Source organism: Anopheles coluzzii, chromosome 3 (assembly GCF_943734685.1).
Source record: "Anopheles coluzzii chromosome 3, AcolN3, whole genome shotgun sequence".
Classification (NCBI taxonomy): Eukaryota; Metazoa; Arthropoda; class Insecta; order Diptera; family Culicidae; genus Anopheles; species Anopheles coluzzii.
In genome coordinates, this window is record NC_064671.1 from 12,077,111 (window position 1) to 12,095,211 (window position 18,101).

General features: G+C 44.8%; 1 protein-coding gene across 4 annotated transcripts in view; it reads right to left on the reverse strand.

Annotated features, from left to right (window-relative positions):
* LOC120956406 (locomotion-related protein Hikaru genki-like) overlaps positions 1 to 18,101 on the reverse strand; it is an 89,913-nt gene that overhangs the window by 47,550 nt on the left and 24,262 nt on the right. For all 4 annotated transcript variants that reach the window (XM_049608444.1, XM_049608445.1, XM_049608446.1 and 1 more), the window contains exon 2: positions 1,507 to 2,502. In XM_049608444.1, coding sequence (XP_049464401.1) covers positions 1,507 to 1,747 — 241 coding nt within the window. In that variant the 5' untranslated portion in view covers positions 1,748 to 2,502. The remainder of the gene's footprint in view (positions 1 to 1,506; positions 2,503 to 18,101) is intronic.

The following is an 18,101-nucleotide window of genomic DNA, read 5'->3' on the forward strand; positions in this document are numbered from 1 at the left end:
TGTCGATGACTTAAACAGTACTGATGTAATATCATATAACATTGTGTTATTTGTTTAGTTGTACTTTTTGTGTTGTTTTGCTATTCCAATTTGTATTATTGTTAGCAGTAGTATTAGTTATTTGGCTACTTTTGGAATATATCATCCAAATATGTATCAGTGTTGTATTTTTATAACTTCGCTAAGTATTTTAAATAATCGAGTGGTTACCATTTAAAGTTTGCATTTATATTGTATTGTTGAGTTGTTAAGTTGAGTTGAATGTGATCAAGTTTATTAAACAGGCCAGCTATTAGAAATCGCAAATCATTGCAGTAACAAAAAATAACATGTTGAATGTCCCGAAGAAGAAGTAAAACAAGTAAAAGATACTTATCTTGTTACATCGACTTTATCTCATTCAATTGCATGATATTCGTTCGCGAAAGCACTAGAAGTCTCTAACAAACGCTTTTTGAACTCTTTGACGGCCGTACACTCTCATTTCTTCAGTCTTTCTTTCGAATTCTCTGAGTTCTCCTGTTCTTCTGTGTTCTGAATAAAGTGTACAGTTTTCGGCTGTAACATAATATTTACTAGAGCAGCACAAAATGCCGTTTAATAATGAAAATCATACAATAAAATAACATCCGTAGCTTATGATGATCAAATACATTATTGACGCTTTTTCATTGTTAACCGATTGGGTATTCACCACAAAATTGATAGTAAAACACCGTTCAATCGATTTCATAACAGAAGACAATATTGTACTGGCAAACCAAGCAAAACGCGGTTGTTATTATTGCTGAATTAGCTATAATTTGGATTAAAGTTATATATTTGAACAACTCTATTTGTTTGGCAGATTATTTGTTTGGCAGAATTGGTTTGAGTTAAAAAAGGGTTGGATTTGGTTCGTATTTTTCTTGTATCAATGTTAATTTCTGGTATTTGAAAGATAACATAAAATTGAATTATTTAGTTTAAATAAAAGGAAAACAACAAATAGAAGGAATTGATGTAACGCGGATTAAAAAAAAAACACACACAAAAAATGTTACACTGATCGGCCATTTCCCCCACTGACAGATTTTAATCGGTCCAATTTTGTGATTTTACGGTTCGTTTAAGCCACGCAGATAAAAATAAAAATAAAAATGTGTACCCAATTGGTCAACTGCCGCTAAAACAAAACTTGCCAAAACCCATTTCCCACTTAATTTTTGCAATTTACCAACCACCCTAAAGAGTAAACGAAACGAGATTAAATTGCAGTACCGAATAGAAAAAAACACACACAAACACACATGACAAATACCAGCCCAAAACTGCATCGCTATCGGAAGCTGTCAGTCGGAATGATGAACTGTTTGATCCAATCACCATTTGGGTAGATTTAGATCATGCGAGAGAGAAAACTAAACAAGCCGGCGACACCGGGCGGAAGGGAGCAGCAAAACACACAAAAAAAAATCACAACCTGAAAGACAAACACATACACCAGGCAAGGCACGCTCGACTTACCGGGTTCGTTCGTTGGCGGCGGATGCGGATCGGCCGGGGTCGCCCCAGCATCGCCCTCGTCGGCGCGGGCGCCTTGAAAGCAAACACTCGTTAGCAGCGTGACGAAAAGCAAACATTTTCCGATTTCAATTTTACATATTTTCAGCCCGGCGTGCATCGGTGCAGCTGCCGGACGCTTCCGGTCACTGGCGCCGCCACCCATCTTCGCTGGCCCCGCCGGCGGCACGGCGGATGTTGACATCGATTCCGGTATGTTAAACCTGCACCGTGGCCAACCACCCACCCGCTCGCGCTGGAACGGAAAAGCAGTATGCAGTTGTGATGCTTTGGTTGATTTTTGTCACACTTTTCACCGACCGTGTGCGGTGTGGTGATGGTAGCTTCCGGTTGTACACACCGCCCGCTTTGCTTCTTTTTTTTTTTTGTTTGCTATCTTCCAGAGTCTCGAAATTCAATTCCGAATCCAATCGAATCGCAAAAACCAATCCACTTCGTACGAAACCGTTTGCACTAATCCATCCCGTTCCACGGCAAAGCGCTCCTCCCTCCGTGGCTCGGGCTTCCTTGATCACCTGGCAGCCAATATGTTGATCTAAAATTCGAACGATTCCCTACACGGGCTGCGGTGTGTTTGCGCTCGGTAAACTTTCTCTACTTTCACACACACACACAAGCTGTACACACATGCACACACAGGAACACTTTCTCTCTCACTCCTTCGGCCGCTCGGTCACGACAGGACACACACGATCATCCGTGGTCAGAAAGGCGCACTGCACACACCGCTCACATCCGAATATACGGGAGTTGTAGTTTTTCGTTTCGATTTCCCAGCTGCTCCGAGTTTGGGGGAGTGAAAGAGTTGGGTGCTGCACCCAGCGAAGCGGTCCTCTTGTCCGAGTCCGCGAGCGACACAGAGAGCGAGTACGGTTCGGCCAGACACCCAGGAACCACTTCACTTATGGTTTCGTTTGGCTCGCAAACAACGGCTGGCGTCTGTGGAGAAAAAGGGAGAAGAAAATAGAAAACGGTTAGGTATGTTAGTTAGCATTCTGCCATTTTTTTATCCTATGTGATCCCCTCGTCTACCCAAATCTAAAGCTAAGGCTCGGAGGACAACTGACACGCCTGAAAATATTCATCCCTTCCGGTGACAGTGAATTAACCGTAACGACGTGCCAGCCAACAACCACCGATTGAAAGGGGGTGGGGGGATATAGGGCTGCCCGGGCACACCAAGCCGGACGTTGCACCAATTTTCTACTCCGTTTTATTTGTTTTCATACGTTCCCGGTTCGCTTCTCGTGTGTGTGTGTGTGTTGAGTTTCATTTCGCTCCTGTCGACATGATGGAAGGTGTTTTTCGGCCAGTATCCCTTTTCGGATTCGGAAATCTATTTTGCGGTGAGACAGGGCAGCAAGGAAGAAGGAGGAGGGGTTTATTCGATGGGTGCATCCGGTTTTCGAGATCGAAAGTGTCCAAAAATTGGAAACGAGCTCTTGAAGCAATGATTCTGATATTAATGCCTGCTGTGTGTTAGGCGATATTGGTAGGAAAATATTGAACTAAACAAGGAATACAAATCTCTAAGAAGAGCTATTCCATGTTGAAGAGATGAATTGAATGAATGTCTAAAATATTGGCAAAACTTGTTCTGAACTGAGATTTTGGATGCTGATTGCAAAAGTGATTTGATTTCAATGCCTATCGATTCCGAAAGAATTATATTTTAGAAAGTCCAATAATGTTTTATATTGAAAACTGTTTACAACTTCAATACCTGCAAACCAGTCTTGTACTACAGTCGTCAACCCGCACGGCTTTGGATTCAAGCCTAAGTATGGACCGTCCCCCTCGTAGCAAAGACTGACTATACGACTGCTTGGTACTGAATATGTCACGAAATTCTATATAGACTGGTAAGACTGTGTAGGTCGTTATGCGAAATCGAAGAAGTTTCATTGGACATTTGCAGATATCTTTGACATAAACATTTTCAGAGATTCGTTACGACCTACGGGTTATGCCAATCTATACAGGCTTTTATTTTGTTTTGCTTTATACGACCCTAACAGCCTATTTAAGCGATTAATATTAAATTATTAGAGCTTACACACTAAAATGAAATATTAAAGAACTATGTGAACAAAACTCCTGCTTTTATTCATTATGTAAAGCAGGGTAAAGTTATGTAGGTGGCAAGGTGATTAGATAGACTACAGGTGGGTCCTTAGCTAAGAATTTGGTGGCCATGATGAATTGAGATTTCTATGGAGATTGACAGATCATGATTTAGGGTTGCTAAGCACTTTGTATGAATTGCTGAGCTACTTTGAACACCCTAGCTGTTAAATGAAAATTTGTCAAAGTACTCCCGACGGACCAACTTGTAGTAATTTATGATCCTTGGTAGGTAGGCAAAAAGAAAGTAAGCTAAGTAAGTAAGTTATGTAGGCAAAATCCCAGGACTGACTCCGATCCGACTCGGAAAGTTTTGGAACCGACTGCTAGAGGTATGTCCGACCAGTATTATCTATAGCCATCTGGAGTCGTCCGGAGTCGCAGTCTTCCGAAGACGTATTCTTCCAAAGTCGGAGTCTTCCTGGGTCGTAGTCATCCGGAGTCAGAATCGGAGTCTTCCTGCGTCGTAGTCTTCCGGAGTCACAGACGAAGTCATCCGGATTCGAAGTTGTTCGGAATTGGAAATAGAGCTTCCGATTTTGCCGGAGTCGGAATCGGACTAACAATAACCGGAATTTGATTGGAGTTGTGGTTACGCTCCAGAGCGCAAATTACTAATATTATGTTGAAATAAGTGTTCTATCTGTTGAAAATTATTGTAAAAGCGTCGGAGGACATATTTAAGAATTTCAATCTTAAAGTATAAGCTATAAGAAATGACAAACATAACAAATAAAAGAACTAAAACTTATGAAGATTGAAATATGTAGACTATTTAAAATTCTTCTATGGGTAAATCAATACAACACTGAAAGTCAAGTCCACTTGTGGTACAGGCATGCCTTGACCGACAACGGGTATTGTGCTGAAAAGAAGAAGAAAATGTAATACAATACTTATAACATAACAATAACCTTAATTGTCGATACTTGTTTCTATCCGAAATTCACCCAGGAGCCACGAAGAAACATTATTTAGCAATGTCAACAAATTTGAGTACAGTCTGTTCACCTGAGGTGTACCTCTTAAATCGTGTCTTGAACATCCTGTGCTGCTAAAAACCGTACTTTTGGAAATAGGAATGCCCTGATATAAACCGCGTCGCCTAGCTGGCACAACTGCTCAATAAATCGTCATATCAGAGCCAACCTGAAAACTAAAACGTAAAAGTTGCATTTCTTACAGCTCAAACGCTCCTGCCCTGACAGGACGATGTATGCTAAGCCGTGGAAAAGTTTCGTTCAATAACTTTTCATCCATCGATTGATTTATGGAGGGCAAATATCAAGCGTTAAGTCAAACACCGTTACACGGCGCCACATTCGCACACAGCAGAAGAATGTCGTTTCGCCACATGCTCACTTGGCGCTCACTGCGTACGACTCTAAAAGATGGCGGTCTCATCGAACACCGTTCGATGGTCCAATCGGAGAAAGAAACCAGGGAAAAAACTCTTGTCGCACTGGTTAAGCCAATTCGGAAACACGCCACAATATTGGGGGGGTGGGGGGGGGGGGGTGGGGGGAGGGAAGTGGTTGATTTGGTGTGGATATAGAAATGGCAACTGTCACGCTACTGCAAAAAACAAAAAACGGAAAACTTTAAAACCATATTTTTATGCGATTTTTTTGTTTTGAGGATGCCGATCGCTTGCACGGGATGAAAATAGAGACATTCTATACCGGTCCTGCAGCTGGCCAAATATTTGGCTTGGAAATAAAACGAATTTTTGACTTTTTCGAGCCGACGTCGAATGTTTGTTGAAGTCTCTATCCCTCCCGTTCCATTTTGCACATCGATTCGGCTGTGTTCCATCGTTCGATTAGGCGAACGTGTCTCACGGCACACGGCATTCGACGTAGACGTCCTGCACGCGAAACGTGGCAGGGAAAGTGATATGAAAATAATCTTCACACCGTCCGCGTCAGCGTTTGGAGTGTCGTATTTTCCACCCAAAAGTCCCCAGCAGTCTGGTGGCGTGTAGAAAACTTTGGCAGACCCTGGTGGACCCATCCCCCCAAGGGATGAAGGTCCGCTCGACGGCGTTACCCACGGTCGAAGCGATAGTAGACCTTTTCCATCCGTTTGTTTGTACGGGCGGGGGATTGAGTGGTTGGCAAAAGTCTCGTGCCTTTTTTTCTTTCCTTTCGCCCATTCCCTTGTGCCCTTGTACGGCTGAAGGCGAACTGTCGTGTCCGTCAGCGTGAGATCGGCGTGGGTCTCCTCTGCACTGCTCGAAGCTCTCGGTTAAGCGATTTCCCAAAAACCGGATGACGGCTCACAACATTATTTTCTCACAGGACACAGGAAGCGCGAAAAATCAACAAGACACGAGTTTCCCCCTGTACGACACCCCCCCCCCCCCCCCCACTGAGTTGAGGCCTCTGTCCCGTGTGTCTCGAAGATGTTACACAGCCAGCGCCTTACGCGGCCTGGCTTACACAACAAACCCCTTGGAGCGCGAATGAACGGCTCTTGAAAGGATGACTTCTGTGCAGCATTTGTCCGCTAGGTGTAAGCGGTGAACGAAGAGGGCGAACATTCTTCCGCCGCTTTCACCCCATCCACACGCACACATACACACACATTCCCCAAGGATGTGAGGTCATGGAACCGAGGAAACTTTTGCCCTTTTGCAAAACCACCGACACGCAAGGCCCCGGCAAAGGCCCCGCCCGGTCGGAAAACAACCGACCAAAGACGCTCTCGACGGATGGAAATGATGAAATGCGTCGCTGCCGGAAACGTGGCCGTACTTTATTTGCACTTCCGGCAGAGCGATGTGATGAGAGATGTTGTGTGTTCTTTACTGGCTTCCTTTTTTTCTTCTTCTTCTTCTTGTTCTTTTGCCTACTGCTAGCCAAACATCCTGCTCGGTGGCAGCAGGAAGCAGGCCGAGCAACCTCGACCGTGTTCTGACGTTTCAAAGCTTGTTTGAAAAACCATTTCACTTCAGCCTGTGTATGGCGCTACGGGGCAAAAGAAGGTGGGGGGCAGGCAAGCAAACCCCATTGCTGGAGAAGGGTTATCTTGTGGTGGATAACTTCCTCCCATCTCCCCTCATTCCTGTTTTACCGCTGCAAAGAAAGTGCCCATCTTCTGGCCGTTGTTTTCTATGGTTATGGTTGTGCTGCTACCTCACTCGGCAAACATTCGGGCTCTCTCTCTCGTGGAATTCCTGCCCTGTCCATCCACAGAATCCCCCCTAAAACATTCACGGTCCGGAAGTTGTTGTGCAGTGGATGCCAAGCCACAGAGAGTCGAATAAAAAAAGAGCCTGGAAGAGAAACACATTAAAACAACCAACAAAACGTCGAACAAAATAAAAGCTTATGTGCTTGCGTCGTGTGGCGGTTGGGGCCGGATTTGCACCGAATCGTCTATTGCGTAGGCCGTGATTGGCGTGGAATGTACCCACACACACACACACACATGGCTTAAACCTCAAAAATGTGTGCCCACGCTGGCAGGAAAAAGTTCTTCCCAGAGCAAAAAAACCCTTAATTCTCCTTTTATTCTTGCATATTGCTCCCTGTTCACCTTTACTTAAAAATGTTTCCCACCACCAGATGGTGCCAGCAGTCGGTGGTTCACACAGGGCAGAAGAGAGAGAGAGAGACAGAGAGCAAAGTTCAAACTTTGCAGTCCCGCTAGGCGCAAAAAGTTGCTCGACACAACAGGAATTTTGCACCATTCATCAAACATCAATCAATAGGGAGAGGGCTTTTTTTCCGACGCTCAGGAATGCTATCTTCAAACTTGCTTCTGTGAAAGTGTGTGTGTGTGCGTGTGTAAATGTGTGGTAGCAATTTGCACATAACCAGTTTCCTTTTCCCCTTGGTTTTTTGTTGTTGTTTGTTTAACGAGCAGTAAAAAAAAAGCCCCAACCAACCAACTAACCAACAAGCGCAACACGAATGGGAAATGTAGCTGCACACATTTTCACCCGCCAGATGTCGCAAATGATGTCTTGTCGATGGAAAACGACCTCTTCGCTTAGAATGGACGCCCTTCTGTGTGTGTATGGTTGTGTAGGCCGGTGTTAGTAGAATATAGGGGCAGTATTTTCCCATCCACTTTCATCCTACTTCTCTCTCTCTCTCTCTCTCTCTTTCTCTCTCTCTCTCTCTCTCTCTCTCTCTCTCTCTTTCTCGCTTCATAAGGCACAGGAACTCAGTTTTTGCTGCCATTTCTGTTCCGCCAACGTCTGCTCAACATCCGATGCTGTGCTGTGTGCATGTGATCGGTTCTATGTGTGGACGGACCTGTTTTTGTGTTTAGCATTCCTTTTAGTTCTTTTTTTTCTTGTTGCTGCTCCACACACACCCCCGTACGGCACCAGCCCAGGCCTATATCCTGTTTGAGGAGTTTGTTGCATCAGCATAAATCAACAAGCGCTCTGCGCGTAGTAGCAATGGGGGAAAGTGCTTCCCTTGCGCGCAAATACTTCTGGGCGCGCGCGGCAGGCACAACGCGCTACGGGACTGACACAGGCCTGGGGCAGGAATGCCTGTGGCACACAACGAAGAAGAAGAAGCAGTGGAAGAGTTCATGCTCCCGGTTGCCCGTCCCAGTGCCATGGATGGAAGGAGAAACTGGAATCGTTTGCTCGTAAATAAAGCATGCTGTTTGAAAGTTTTGCGAACATTTGACTGTCGTTTGCTTTACTGCCCCTCGGCCTCTCGTTTCCATTTACCTGCCGTTCCCTGGTCAGTACCATTCCATTCCATGAAGGAAGGGGAGAGCATTGACCATGCACACTCCCGGTCCCGCTTGCCCGCTTTGTCCTGTGTGACGCAAACACACAACAGCATTAGGAGGGGACGACGACGACCATCAACTCAGCTCAGCCAGATTGGAAAAGCGGCGAAAGGAAGCGGCGGGCAGCACACGAAAGAGCGAAACCCGTGGCCCATATAAAACTTGTGTCCTTCCCAGTGCCCCATTTCCTCCCCAGGATGCCCCCGCGAACGGAAACCGTCCGGAAGAAAAATGAAAAGCTGCTTAGAAAACACGACGGCGAACCGCTGCTAACCGTTTTGCTTTTGATAGAGGTAAAGTTTTGTAGTTAAATTTTTCGGTTGACTTTTACCTCGCCGTCTTCCACCACGCCACGCCGCTCTCACCCATCCTCATCGCTCATTCATTTCACCCCACACCATGATCATCGCCGGAAGCAGCTGCTATGCAATAAATTACGCAAATTCTGTATTACTTCTCCTTCGCGTTGTTTTGTAAGTTCCTGGCTGAGTTTCATCCAGCGGGACGGGAGGGGAAAACACAGCAAGGTGCACTACTCCTTTTTTCTTTTAATATTTTCCCTCCCTGCTTAAATGAAAAGCCAGTTGTGTGAACGCGTTTCTCTAAACACATTCGCAGTAGCGTTCATATAGAGAGGCACTGACGGCGTTTTTTTTCAGCTCTCTCTCTGTACAACCCGCTGTCGCTTTGTACGAAATAAGAATGTTGCTTCCAGGTTGCTCCTTAGCCACCCCCCCCCCTAGAACCCCCCGTACCGTACCGTGGAGGGCAAGATGAAAATGAAAGAAAAGCATAAGTTTCATTGTTGTCCCATTTCCGGACTGCCGGAAAATAGGAAAGAGCAAGGGGTGGCCGAGCATTTTTAAAGGTTCTGAAATAAAAGAACGTCTGACAATTCAAAGGTGAAACCAGCCAGGCAGCAGAAAGCACAAAAACTGTTAAGAAAGAAAGAAAATCCCCGTCCACACATACAATCGGCAGGAGGCGGAAGTGCAAAAAAAATACTTTCCTTTTGACTTTCCCTTTACGTACGCGCTTGCTCCTTTTAACCCTTGCTGCTTGCTCGGAACAACACGACGGGAGGGTGGAAAGTGTTTCGCTTCCTGAACATATACACCCCACCACCTGCTTTCACGCGGGGGCTGTGAAAGTCTTGTGATACAATTCCAATTTTAAAGCGCTTGTCGTTTTTATGACACATTGCCGCACGAGGGACAGGGGAGCTCGCGTGGATGAAAACGGGAGAATTTGTTTTAATGAAATTTTGCAGCATAAGAACAACCGAAGCATGAACTCGCCCGCACGAGCGTTGCCACCATTCTGTGTCGCTTTCGAGCGGTATATGTGCAATGAAGATGCTGCAATGTTTATACAATTGCATACTGTTGGGGATACTTTCGGCATCCCACGAGCACCATGATCGAGTGAAAACGCAAGCCGCTTCAACACCCGAGCGAGCTGTATAGGGGGGCAAAATGACCATGCTAAAGATGTTTGAATTTGTATATTGAATTTATGGCCAGATGTAATGTGAAAATTAAAACTAGGAAATTTAAATCATTCCAATTTTTCACTAATAATAATATTAATAATAATAATAATAATAATAACAGTAATAATAACATTAATAATAATAATAATAATAATAATAATAATAATAATAATAATAATAATAATAATAATAATAATAATAATAATAATAATAATAATAATACTAATAATAATAAAGTTAATAATAGTAATTATTATTATTATTATTATTCTTATTATTATGATTATAAACATAACAATAACAATAATAATAAAAAATAATAATAATCATAATAAAAATCATAATAATAAGAATGATAATAATAATAATAATAATAATAATAATAATAATAATAATAATAATAATAATAATAATAATAATAATAATATTTTTATTATATTCGACGAAATGGATATGCATTGAGGCAAAATCGATTACACTTTATGCTGATCTTGCTTAATTTGCTTATTTTAAACGTGTACATTTGCCAACACCGACAGATTATCAATTCGCCCCACATGTCCGCTTTGCCACGGACTCCCCTACTTCACGTTGCATCCGTTGCGGTGTGTAATAACCTTGCAGACAGTTGCAATCACCACCACCACCACCATCACGGACAGCGCGACAAGAGGAAAAGATAACGAGAAAAAGAAACCCCCACCATAACCCGAAATACGCTCGGTTCACTTTTTCGGGCAGTGCATTTCCCGCATTTTCACGATTTTCTACACACACACACACACTCGCACGCTGAACGGCGAGGCAGTGGAAAGTATTGTGAAATTGATTTATTTCGTTAACAGTGCTTCCACATGAACCCACATTTGCCATGGCTGTATGAGCACCGAACCGTCGCACCGTTCCCTGTTGCATTGGAAATTTGCATTTCCACACTCTCTCCCTTCCTTGCCACACTGCAACCATGTTTGCATGTAATTGTAGAAAGCGAAAGAGCGAGCGAAACGAGAAATTCCCGATCCCAACCATCCAATGGCTCGGTTTGTACTGCTCGAGAGTTGCAGATTGCGAAACCGAGCGGTGGCCCACAGGCCAGGCGAGCCAACACCAGGCTACTACTAGTTGGTGTGTAAAACGTTGGAATGTTTGCAGTTTGTGGTTCCGATTTGCCATGCCAACGCCATTCGCTGCATCGTGCGCGTTGGACAATTTCTGTCCATCCGTCCCCGGCTGGTTGGCTGGCTGGCTGGCAACAGTTGCTGAAGGTTGATGGCAATGCACACCCGAGGACGCAAGCACACACACACACACACACACACACACACACACACACACACACACACACACACACACACACCGACAAACAGACAGATAGACAGGCAATGGGTTTTTGGCGCATCCACTTCTACGTGGAGAGCATTCACTCTCGGTCGGTTCGGTGCAGTAGTGCACAACCAGAGAATGCACAACCGGATGCGATGTGCTAAGCGCAGTGAGGCAAATTTTCACACCCAACTTCCCAGCTGCAAGAGCTCCACCAGGCACAGGACCTCCATTTGGGAGGGGGGGGGAGAGTACATTATGCCGGTTTTATTTCTTCCCTCTTCGAGCACTCTTGGAAATGATATTATTTATCCATCATGCTAAAATTTTCAAAACGGCTGCAGTGAGCGAGGTCGGTCGAAGTACAGCGAAGAAACAGAGCAGAAATTAATTTAATAGTGTTCTCGCTGTGGTTTGTGGAATTTTCTTTTTCTGTACTTGGTTAGGAGATAGATAGATACTGCTGAGGGGAGAGAAAGAGAAGGAGAGAGTGGGAAGGTAAAGGAACCACTTGAGCGTAAAACCTTAAGTTTATGGTTCAAGTTTATGTAAAGCGAAAAGTTAATGCATAAACTTTTAATATCCTAGTTATGCAGGGTAGCTTCTGGTCCGGGCCTGGACCAAGTACAAGTATTGAAAGCAGTTTCTATCAATTTACTGGTTCTAGTAATGATCTCAGCTCTAGTGACAATACCAGTTACTATTTCGGTCCTCGTTTGACCAATCCTAATATATTTTTTTCTTTACTCCTTTTCCCAGCTATAGTCATCACCTTCACCATCCTGTTCCCCACGAAAGTATCCCAGATGGTATGAAGTCTGATAATAATTCTACTTTTATCACTCTGTCTCTCTTCTTAGTCGTGCATCCCAAAGTGGAACTGTAACAGATACCTTTGGGCTTCAGTTTTAGATACAATCGCAGACAACTGGAGAAATTCAAACAGACTATGAAACATAAAATTTCAGAGGAAAATTTTGGTCAGGAATGTTTAGGAATTCTACGAATCAATTTGCGGTTATGACGGACACTGAATACACATCAGCAAGTGCCATCTTGACGAATAAGCAGTGCTCCGTTGACGTTGTCGTATAAAGTACGACACAGTTTGTTATGTATCAGGTTATTATGAAGTTTCAAGTTCCAAAAATTAAAAAATCCGAATATTGTGATTGACACTCAATCTACTTCTTTAGCACAACAACCGCTGCCGGTCAAGGCCTGCTGCCTGTACCCAATAGTGAAGTGAGCTTGGCTTTCAGTGACTTATTGTTCCCATAGCAGGAAAGCCAGTTCTACGTAGGGGGATACGGTCTATTCGGGGATTGAACCCATGACGGGCGTGTTGTTAAGTCGTACGAGTTGACCACCAGACCGGCCCGATTGACACTCAATAAATGTACTAAAATCCAAACAAAAACATTGTAGCGATAAAGCGTCTAAGCATCGTACATTAGCGTAACACGTATACTGTATCGTCATTTGAACATAATACAAAAAGGAGTTAAATTTACATTAGCTAGTTTATAGAATAACAAATTGTTACACTTCTTAAAGAATCTTAAAAGAAAAAAAATAAAAATGCTGAAATACATATAAACTCTGAATGTTCAAAAACTACAAAAAAGTTAAAAACATTAAACAAAAATTTGGTATACAGTGGAGCGCCGTTTATCCGGGCTTCTAGGGACTTTACCTCGCCCGGATAAGCGAATAACACGGATAACGAGTCAAATGATATATTTTATCACCGATTCTTGATTAACTTTTGGGAAATTATCTTATTTTTTGATAAAAATAACCCAGTTTTTATTAACTGGGTTTTATGTGTTCTTTTAACCGCTTTTTTAAATATCCTAATCGTAACGCAATGTCACCATTGTATTGAACTGTCATTTCTCAACAGCACGGATAAACGGACAGCCGGATAAAAGGTACCCGAATAAACGGTGCTCCATTGTATTAAGTAAAATAGGGTATGGGCGACATTCGAGTAAATCAAATATAATGTTCCAAGTTATAGAACAAATTTCTAATAAAATATATTTTATTATGTAAAAAACCATAGCAAAACAGAAAAAAATCCCCTGAACGTGCAAAGTCAAAAAAGGATGCTTTGTGCCGCTACTTCACGCATCAAATTTCAACAGTTCCATAGAACGCAAAAAAGTGTATAAAAAAACACTGCATAAAAAATGCATTATGTAAACCGAAACATCCAACAAACAACATGAAGACTGAGTGCCTAACAAATGTCTCATTAACTGTCCAAAAAAGGTGCCCCCGCCCCCGTCTCCAACCGAACAATGGACCCAAGTCCATCTGGCAAGATGGGCGTGAACGCAAGTTAATGATCATTTAGTGCAAATGTCAATAAAATAAACAGCAAAACCGCCGGGGCGATGACAAATGGAAAAAGAAGACATAAAAGACACCACACCAGCACCGCAATCTCACCCCTGAAATCCACCCACGCCCTGTCCAGACCAGGGACCAGGGACCAAACCTCGTAATTTATTCATCGACATCTTCACGCAGCCCCGCGCCCTGCTGCAACCCTGCACCAACCTCACCTCAAACACTAAAGAAAATGGGGCGTCATTTTATTTACGGTCCAAGGGAAGCTACACCGGCCGCCGCTCGACAATCGCAATAAAAGTTTACAAATGATTTTCCATCATTTTTGTGTTTTTCATTCGTCTCGGGGGAGTTTGTTTGCTGTTGTGTTTTTTTCTTCTTTAAATTTAGTCGCTGACGAGCGAGACTTTCTCTCTCCAGTTTGTTTTTTTTTTATATATTTTTCCCTTTGTGTTTATTTTGTCCGCGAACTGTATCCACATGGCTGGACGATTTTATCCTCGTTTTTTCACACGCGACACAGTTCGCGCTAGGGGGAAAGCACCTAAAACACAAACAGTTGCGCGTCCCTTTCGCTACAGTCGGTTGGAGAAATAAAAGTTTTGTTCGTAAAAAAAAGAATGCTCGTAAACACTCCACTCCGGCAGCCATCCCTAAAGCTGTGCCGATAGATACCACAGATATGCAGGCCGCTCCTCAAACGCTGGCGATCAAAAGGTGTGTCCATATTATAAATGGACTGTCAGTAGAGACTCTTGGTGGAATGGGCCAGCAGCAAGGGCGAAAAATGGCCACAAGGGAGGGCGAAGCAAATCCTCCACTTCTCCATGTCACTTGCAGCAGCAGCAGCCGCAGACTGGGATGGGCCAGCCCCACGAGTGGGTGCAAAATGGTAGCAGCAATCGAGCAAACTGTCAAAAAGTGTGATCAATCTTGGCGCGAAATGGAAAACAAACATAATCGAATTGCAGCGACGCGTGCAGTGTGGGGGCACGAAGCTCTGAGCGTCGACGCTTATGTTGGACACCCTTTTGCACGGGTCTTTCCAAAATCCGAAATGCCGAATTCAATGCACCTCTAACTGCATTCAGCGGGGGCCGTTCCATCTTTTCCCGTCGTCACACGATAGTCGTGTCGGATATTGAAAACGGTTCGATCCGGTTCGTGTCCGGTTTGCCTTCGCAACAGTTGCCACGGTGGTGTCGGAACGAATCAAACATTGGAGAGAGAGAGAGAGAGCTGGGATGTTGTCACTATAACTCGTCCTGACATTGCGCTGCCAGTATTCCCACCAGCCCTAGCACAAATGAGTAATTCGAACCCGCACAAAACAAGGCGTACGCCTGCCGATGCCGTCCGTGAAGCAGGTTAGGATCAAATGGGCCCACGTCACACGGGCAAATGCCTTCAGAAATCGAATGAAATCGAAAGCCCCATGCTAACATGTCGTTAGCTGGGTAGAATTGCTTCTTTCTGTCCGTCTGTGGTGTGCTCGAAACAGAAAACCAACCAGCAGGCTCGAGAAAAAAAAAACAAAAAAAAACATGATTGATGATGCTGACGACAAGGACACTGTCGTTCGAGATCGACACACTACGTCCGCGTTCGGTCCGGTCTGGTGAGCTGGCCGCACACTACATGATGTGATGATGAATCAAGGGCTTTTTTGCTGCTGCTGCTGTATGGCTGCCGTTGACGAGTGTTCTCGAAATCGTTTTCCATTTGCAAACAGTTCCTCTAGCAAAGGGGACAAAAGGGAACGCACATTAGCAATCCGCTTCCATCAATGGAACTCGAGTCGAAGAGAGCAACACAGCAACAGCAACAACAAAAAAGTCCATAAACGGGTGACGAGTGAAATATAATTTTGCATAGAACTTTGTCATAACCGGTAGGAGCAGGACGTGTTATATCCAGCGAACTGGTGTCTCGATCCATTGTTTCATTACAGGCATTCCCCGGAGTACGAACAGAACCCCACGTCAACGCCACTCCATCCGGTTCGAAGGACCAATTTTGATGGTTGCACACTTGTGCGGGAAGGTTCTGGGAATCCGGCTCTGGAGTCCAGGCGACACAGTCCAACAGTCGTCAGGCTGGGCCGGGACAGACGGTTCGTGAAACAACACAGCAACACCATTAAGCGCGTGTACCTCCACCAGCAGCAATTTCCCCGAAACACAACGAACAGTGTGAGGGCACATAAATGGACCAAGAGCGTACTGGCGAAATCCTTTTCCTTGTTAAAGGCATGGAGGATCGGTTTTTTGTGCTAGTTACTTTGCCTGCACTGGAACACCGTCTCAAACCGACGGGGCTCATTATGCTGACCCGAACCCGGGCTGCTGTTTACCACGCGCGAATATTGCGACGGTCTTGATTCTGTCTCAGTTTGCGACATTTTGTCTCGACCGAACCAGAACCACCGGTGCTCCGGAATACACGAGAATGGACGTTAAAGCATCCGTACAGGATATGAGTGGTACCAGAACATGTTCGGACACACACACCCACATACGCTGAGACAGAGGATGCGCTGTTGCCCACGTTTATGAAGTATGAACTTGATGATACGGTTGAAGTTGACCTTTTTCCTCGAGGTCTTGCACATTTTCTATCATCCCACACCCACACAGTCTGTCGCTTTTCCCATCACTTCCAGTGTAGGTTCGGAGGCTATGTCCTGTGAGTAGCCGTTGTTTTTTTTCTGTTGTTGTTTGCCTGTTTGTAGCCAGAGTTAGCAGCGTGGAATGTGCAGTAGCGAGAAGTTTGTTTCACTCTCGCAAAACTGTTACTGACCGGACGGACATGAGAAGAGCCAGAGCTACCGGATGCACTCCGATGCTGACTACTGACCACCCCAACGACGCTACCATACATCCGCCGGAAAAAAAGAGGAAGTGGGATGTAAAAAAAACGGAGATTACAAAATAACGAAAATGAGGAAGTGCTCCTCCTGCCAGTTCTTCAGCCCTGGGACGCACGTGATGCGATGATGCCTTTCTCATTCCACTTGTCTGTTTCTTGTCAACGAACGGATCCTTGGTTTGGTTGTTTTTTTTGTTCGCTCTAATTTAGCTCAACTTGGTGCCTGATGTTGCACCATAAAGGAATGAAGTAACGATGGGTCCTCTTTCGCATCGCTGAAGTGCTTCTCACTTTGCGTCGGCCAGGAATCATGGACCTCGGCTGTGTGCTGCTAGATGGCGGTATAAAACAGCAACATTACAAACGATAAAGAAAATCAAGGATAAACACCAAGACTCCGGAGGTTCCCATCGGCTGGCAAACATATGTGACCGGATGATGTCGGCGCTTGTGTGCTGGCTGCAGACCCCGTCTGATGTTTACCCAAATCGGAGGCAAACGATGGGAAACAAGCTGATTAGTTGTTAGTCGTCAACGTTATCCTTCTCCAGGTTTCAGGTTTCCCTACACAGAGCAAGACCCCTTGTCAATCTTGTCCGCTGTCCAGCAACGGAGCAACGTTCGGAGCAGGGACGACGACTTGTCGGGTGATGTGTTTTCTGGTTTCAAAATGGGCAAAACTGAGCTGCCCAAAAACCTCTCCCCCCCCTCTTGTGAAGGGATTTTGGTGAAACGACTTCCGAAAACCAGGAGAACACATCCGGACGGACGGACAGCTCTCAGTAGCATCGTGCGACTGCAAATGGGCACCGAACCACGGCACGGAACCAATCGATCTTGGGTAACGAGGAACGTTTAAGTCGAGTCGTTCGACGAATTTTCAGTCATTTCTTGCCAACGTTTGGGCTCTTTGGGGAATAGGTCTGCAACGTGGCAGCCCCGGACAGAACCGGACCTGGGTGTTTTGCTTTCAAACGAGCGCAACTTCCAAAAACTGGGGAACGTCCGCCAGACGAGCGGATGAAGATGTGTTACAACCCGTTCGAGAACCTTCGGTTTCGTGAGTTGAGGATAGTTTACTGCTACTACTGCCAGCAGCTGGGGATGGGGAAGGAAACTTTTACCCACACCACCACACTTGGAACGGTTTGCCAAACCATCGTGGAGCTCCGTCGAGCGCCATAAAAGAAAATGTTATTTAATCCTCGGCGCAACGATACCTTTCCATAAACGATGGCGCTCTCGAAGGCAACATAAACGTTTAACGTAATCCTGCCTGGTTTGTTGCTCCCCTTCACCTTCCTGCTTTTCTTTCCCTTCTCACTCTCTCTCGCCGCTGTTTCTCTTCATTGCGTCTTCATCACAACGGGGTCCACACAAAGCGCCTGTCATGGCGGCAGCGGCAGTCGTTAAAAACAGTCATTCACGAGCGAAAACTCCCGATACCGTCTGTTGTCTGTGTATGTGTGTGTGTTTGTGAGTGTGTGTGTCTGGCTGCATTTTCCCAGTGCGGTTTGGAGAATGTTTGTGTGGCGCGTACACCCGCACAACAGTGGCCAGCGGTACCTCGAATCGGATGATGGTCTGAAGACATATCGTTGCGATTATAATT